Genomic DNA, 6,607 nt, shown 5'->3' on the forward strand with positions numbered 1-6,607 from the left:
ATCCTCCTTGACTTGATCATTCTAATTATACTTGGAGAAGAGTACAAGTTATGAAGCTCTTTTTAAAAATTCTCGTAACAAGTTTATTTTTAGGATGAGGAGTTGGTAGCCCCACGCTCAACCCCCAAGCTGGATGACCACCCCTTTCCGGCTGTCCGCGACTGCTTATTCAATATATTCACCATGTCAGGTGGGTTTCTTCTCAACATGACATGGGGCGTCCTCACGTTGCGGATGGAGGAGCCGTTCTCCAGGTATGGAGGGAAGCTGCGATGGTGAGAAAGCAGGGTTCAATTTAGGCTCTCGCGCTGTTTATGATGATGATGATGAAGAAGTGGAAGTGGATAAAATATTAAGAGAGTACAGTGACCTGTTTTGAGCTATTATCCCATAACAACCTGTTGCTGGAATCAAGACATTCACCTGAATCAGAAGTAGTGTTGGCAACCACAGTGATCCCTATTGGCAATTGAAACCCCTTACAAAAGAGAAAAGGTGTTTTCTTTGCACATCGGCATTACAAGAAAGCTTGTGTTGAAACATGTGGCCTATTTTAACACTTCTTCTCATCAAAGAATTGTAGAAAGAAAAAAATAACGTTTCAATAACACGAAGAAGAGTACAAGCTTGTACCGGTTCTCACGGTCTCTTCGCTTGCGGATTTATTATTTTTCCTTCTACCTTGAAGATGGAGGCTTTATGTTCCTCCGAAACGTCGGTTAACACCACATCTACACGGCGCCACATCCCAGAAGACTGCTTTCTTCATATTCACCGCCGTGAAAACCTCAAATCTTACAATTCGGAAAGTAACCGTTGGATGCTCGACAGGGTTGCTCGCTATTCTGTCCAACCCTTTGTGGTCCTATGTCGGACTGAGTCCGCCACTTTCAATTCCGTGTTCCGAAGCAACTTTCGACTCAGCCCACCACACGTTTTACGAATGTAACAGACGGTCTGGAGTCAGTCTCAGGGATAAGAAGTGTCATTCAAGCCTTCCCGTTTGCAGCACTTTTGGCAAAACTTCAGTGCTTTAGTGAAGTTTATAATGGAGTCGTCCATTGGGCGTGCACTGGACAGCAAACTCGGATTCTTTCACTAAATTGATATGAGCGACAGCTGTAGTAATTCTGATGACGGTTAGGCAAGTGCGAATGGAGGTGGTGACGATGGTGGTGATAGTGGTTGTGGTTACAACGACCAAGACAATGGTAATGAAAACTGTGCTATCTGAGATGAAAATAACCATGATTTCTATATGATACTATTTCGTGCCTCATCCGGTTATAAACACAGAAAAATTCCTGCTTCTACGTATGAATTATATATGCTATTTTTAGTGCAACTGTGAAGAAATTGCTGCTGAAACTAACTGATACGTAAGAAGAAAACATGAATAACATGTATGGGCAATCAGCAGAACTTACAACTTCGATCTCACTTGGAGGTTCGTAAGAAAGTGATTGAAGGCTTGGTAGGAAACTTTTGAAACAAAATGACCCAAAAGAGTGGAGTCCCAAGTTCAANAGACCGTTAGTCTCGGTTTTATAAACCGGAGCCGATACTTCCTTAAGATAGCTCCTCAGTTATCCTCACGAGGCTGAGTGCACCCCGTTACAGATCCACTACTTCTAGCGCCAGGAATCGAACCCGGACCTCTGGATCTGTAGCCAGGAACTCTGACCAGTAGACCAAAGAGGCCGTAGAGATTCGTTGCTCTGACCACGCGACACCTTCTATCGGCTAAAGTTGGCACTAACTTCGCCGACAAGCGGCGGTCGCTCGGTCGGTATAGTTCGCTTGCGGACTAAAACCACGGAGTCGGAATGGTAAACTGCACCTAATTCAGCCACGTGATGGGAAAGTAACAAAGGATTATGCAGTTTGTTCCAACAGAGAATTAAATGGAGGCAGAGGAGAAACCTCGTTTTATTGTGACACGTGCCCAAGGAGGGCAGGACTCCACCATAGCAAGTGTTTTGTCATACATCACAGAGTTAAGAAGTACCGTTTGGTATGTAGCTAATAGAAATATTTTATATCTCATAAAGGTATAGGGAAAATATTTTATCTTTCCAGCAGAAAATTCTATTCGTTTATTATTATTTTTACGCATGGAGCAATCCGCCACTGACACGTGCATGTTCAATCGTCTTATAACTCATTCTTTATTTGTACCGACTTGGCCGTTTACTCTTTACGTCGTGTTTCATTTTTCAGTGCAGACCTCAGTATTGAACTTAAAATAGCTGGAACAGTATAATGAGATCGAACGCTTGTACCTCATATGCCTGCATATAATATGTAACGCTTAGACGTCGCCAATGTAATATTCAAAGAACTGGGACTCGTTTTATCTACCGAACGATAGTAAACAGAATGGCAACATTCATTACATGTGTCACTATAGACAGCGGTACAGTCCGTGGAAGTATTTCACACAGTCAGTATTCAAATCGTACGATCTTTGATCCTTGCAGACCGTATTTTCAGCACACTTAGCAAAGTTTCTTGAGTTTTATGGCAATTATAAAGAAAAACAAAAACAAACAAGTCCATAATAGTAGCTTCAAATAAACAGTTAAATATTATTTAAATAAGAACAGTAGAAAACGGTAAGATAAAAGGCAAAGTTGTCCCTATACTTAACTAAGCAAGCACTACACCATGCAGACGTGTGGGGGAATGGATATACAGAAGGTTTTCTTGAGCTCGCACTAGTTGGAGGTCAGCTTCAGGCCTCGGCCGCTTTACCCCCAGTACCCATTGGATAGGAGGTTCGGTGGACCCCAGGGCCGGTCTGAATGACATGGAAAAGTGAAAATTCTTGACCACACCAGGACCCCAACTCCGACTCCTCGGTCGTCCATCTGGTCGCTATACTGACGTGCTATCCAGGCTCACGTAGGGAACGGTAGTGGCATTTAAATTGGACCGCTATGGTTCTTTGCGATGTTCGCCAATCAACTACACGCATTCCGAAATGTGACCCAGAAACAGGTCAGGGCTGCCTCCTTCCAAATCCATACCTGCGCTATACAGCCTTTCATACATGGTTAACTGCTGTTAGCAGTGGCTGCGTGGCCTCGGGCAGGTACCGTCCTCGGCAGCTTGAACGCTTGGATCGCAGGTTTGAATCCCATCCAGGACATGCATATACTACATGCTCAAGTCTTTTCTGTATTTGTGTTGTCCTGTGTAGATAAAAGCTTATAACAGGCCGATCTCCCGTCACGGAAGTCCTACCAGACGTCTATAAATGGGATTACGGAAAACGAGAAGCCTTGCTCTGTCGTACCACACAAGGAAGTGTGGTTAATCACCTTCACTGACAATTTACGATTAAATTCCAATAAATCTGTTAATAATATCGGTAATTTCCACTTTTTAACCATTACACTAAGAGAAAATGAAAAATTGTGTCTGTTACCTGGATCTCGAGGGAAATGTATTGGCCTATGAGAAACATATCATTACATTGATAACGCTTGGAAGTTCATCTATTATTCTTCAGACACATCCAGAACTAACAAAAATATCTTGATAGTTTTTCTACCTAGCTAACCGAAAATATTGTGATGATTCTTGTACCTAATACGTTGTAAACTTTACCATAGGATTTACTATTATATTATAATACATTGGGGGAACGCGATAGCGTAGTTGGTTGAGGCATTATGCTACAAGCCGGAAGGTCGCGGGTTCAAGTCTCGATGAGGTCATTGGATTTCTTTTTCAATTTACCTAATCCTTCCAGCTACACTACGGCCCTAGGGACGACTCAGCCTCTAACAGAAATGAGTACCAGGAATATTCTTGGAATATTCTTGGGGGTAAAGGGTGGCCGGCGCGTAGAACTGACAACCTTGCCGCCATCTATGAGCCGATTGCCTAGAAAATGTGGGAACCTCAACATCTCACAACCTTATGGGCCTCCACGGCCAGTTACAGGAGTACTTTTACTATACTTTTATTCTAATAAATTTCTATACGAAAAAAGAATCCAATAATGAATGAACAGCAGTAAATTTACTGCCTGCGTACTGGGAGCTTTCAAATGCTGGTGCATATACTTAAGGTGAAACTTCCCCTGTGCTTCATTAATGAAGCACCAAGCCATGATGACATATGGGAAATGCAGGTACAACTCCACAATTCTTGACCTCGGAAGTAGATGGTGGTGAGTGGTAAGCTTCACATCCCTTCAGCTTTAATCTCAGGGAAAGATTCTCCGGTACTCACTAGATGGAAGGTTGGGTGGGTTCCAGAGCTGGTCTTCGCACCTACTCCTTTAATAACTGACATTAACATTCCTAATATTGGGTTCTCGTCTACAAAAGTCACTCAGTATAATATCTCCCATAGCCAGCGAATTATATTCTTTAGAAGTTATGTTGGGTAACTGGAAAAGTTTTTACAGTACGATGACCACTTATGTTAATAAACATCGAATGATTTGTGTTAGATTTAATAACATTAAATAAAGCCCAAATGTAGTGAGAGATTAGCGCAATTTGGCTTGAATAATAGGATCCATGGGCACCGGCAGGGTGGTAATAAGATATCTTCCACCTTCGATTTTTGTAAAAAAATAAAAACTGGAAACAAGTAAACGCACCAAATATTAATAGCAAAAATGAAATTATTTTTAAATGTCGCTATCTTGGTTTCAGTATAGAGACAAACTCTAGGGCGATCCGAAAAAAATATTCTTAAACAGCTTAAACGTAAGCCTATAAGCTTACCCACCCCCTTTCAAAAAACAATCCCTTCCACGGTAGGGCTAGTAACTAAACGAAATTTAAATGCAGGGACTTTTATATGTGGTCCGTTTCTAATTATTTAATAATTAAGTTGAACATTTGTAAACTAGGTAACTCTTTTCTCATAACTAAATGAGCGAAATTAAGTTGTAAGATGAACTGTTCATAACAGACCGAAATGTAGCTTATGTAACTGAGGCAATGAAATTGTTTTACTGACCTAATAAACACTCTTTCTTCCTAACTGCTTTATGTGAGATCAATTTATTACAACTGACAAAGTTTAAGGCTTAATTTGTTTAGAAACATTGTCATATTTCTGAGACATTGTATTTTTATAAGGAATAATCATGGCATTTACCTGGATAGAATTCTACGCTGGCTAGAACTTCGCTGCTCAGCGACACGTAAATAATAAACCAGAGTAGCACAAGTTTCATACTGAAAATTACTTTAAAATTCCCTCAGATTTGGTCCATATGTTGTCATTCCTTAGCCATTTTGGAAAATCAATACACTTCCCAGCGTTCCATTGCTCGACAACAGAACATCACCATCATGTACTCGGCGCGGTAGACACTGCGCTCACGGAAATTCTTCGTACTTGAACAGGAACAAAACTCAATTCTTATCAAAGCGCTTCCTCCGCATGCGCAGAAACAGCTGCCACATAACTGATTATAACCGGCAGTCAATTAACATCAAAAGTACGTGCAAAATACGAAGGATCGGTTTCCTGTTCACTGTATAGAGACCTTTTAGAACTGAGCTACTACATGAAAGATAGATTATGTTTCAAGGAAGTAAATATGTCTTGTTTAAGAAGAATATGATCTTCGTAAGTAGTAAGACGGGGTAGTTCGGTAGTTGAGTAGCGACGTTTCTCAGATGTTTCAGATGAATTTCGATGGGATTATATACCAAATATCACTGCCTTACAACCTGGAAGGTCCTTACTCTTGGCAGTCGGCGTTCTTAAAACTTCAAATTTAACATCTTGTTTGCTTTACAAAAATATGATTATTCGAACACAGACTTTGAAATATGTTTACACAGTAGATTTTGGAAGGTGTTCCATATAATCTGCATGTATTACAAAATAACATATTTAGATATTTTACTTAAGAATTAGAATATACAAAACTATAATTATGCCTGTGGTTTTGTATGGGTGTGAAACTTTGTCTCTGACATTAAGGGAGGAACATACTGAGGGTGTTTGAGAACAGAGTGTTGAGGAGAATGTTCGGACCGAAGAGAGATGAAGTGACAGGAGGTTGGAAAAAACTGCATAATGGAGAGCTTCATAATTTGTACTCTTCTCTAAGTATAATTAAAATGATCAAGTAAAGGAGGATGAGGTGGGAAGGGCATGTAGCACAAATGGGGAAGAAGAGGAATGCGTTAGGATATTGGTGGAGAAGCCAGAATGAAAGAGAGCACTGGGAATGCCAAGAAGTAGGTGGGTGGATAATCTTAAAATGGATCTTAGAGAGAGAGGATTTGATTGATCTGGCTCAGGATATGGGCCAGTGGGGTGCTCTTGTGGACACGGTGATGAACCTTCGGGGTCCATAAAATGCTGGGAAATTCTTGAGTAGCTACGCAATTGGTGACTTCTCAAGAAGGGCTCAACTCCAAGAGTGAGTGAGATAGTTTACTCGCTTAGCCGTGTGTGGGGACTGGACGTCTTCTGACCTGAGTAAGTCCGTTCCTATGTCACTTTACGAAGGATGTGTGACGGATTGGGTAATAGTGGGACAGTGTTTTCTTATACTTCGGCGTTCTAATAGTGCTCCTAAGTGGGAGCTTCATTGCTGGCACTTCGGCCAGACACTGAACAA

The 6,607-nt window shown here is 41.2% G+C and overlaps 1 protein-coding gene across 1 annotated transcript in view; it reads right to left on the reverse strand.

Moving 5' to 3' along the window:
* LOC111871292 (neural proliferation differentiation and control protein 1) overlaps positions 1–5,363 on the reverse strand; it is a 66,402-nt gene extending 61,039 nt beyond the window's left edge. Inside the window, exon 1 of the mRNA XM_023864295.2 lies at positions 5,125–5,363. Within this exon, the coding sequence (XP_023720063.1) occupies positions 5,125–5,203 (79 nt within the window). The 5' untranslated portion in view covers positions 5,204–5,363. The remainder of the gene's footprint in view (positions 1–5,124) is intronic.
* Positions 5,364–6,607: the final 1,244 nt, after the last annotated feature.

This window comes from Cryptotermes secundus, unplaced genomic scaffold (assembly GCF_002891405.2).
Source record: "Cryptotermes secundus unplaced genomic scaffold, Csec_1.0 scaffold825, whole genome shotgun sequence".
Taxonomy (NCBI): domain Eukaryota; kingdom Metazoa; phylum Arthropoda; class Insecta; order Blattodea; family Kalotermitidae; genus Cryptotermes; species Cryptotermes secundus.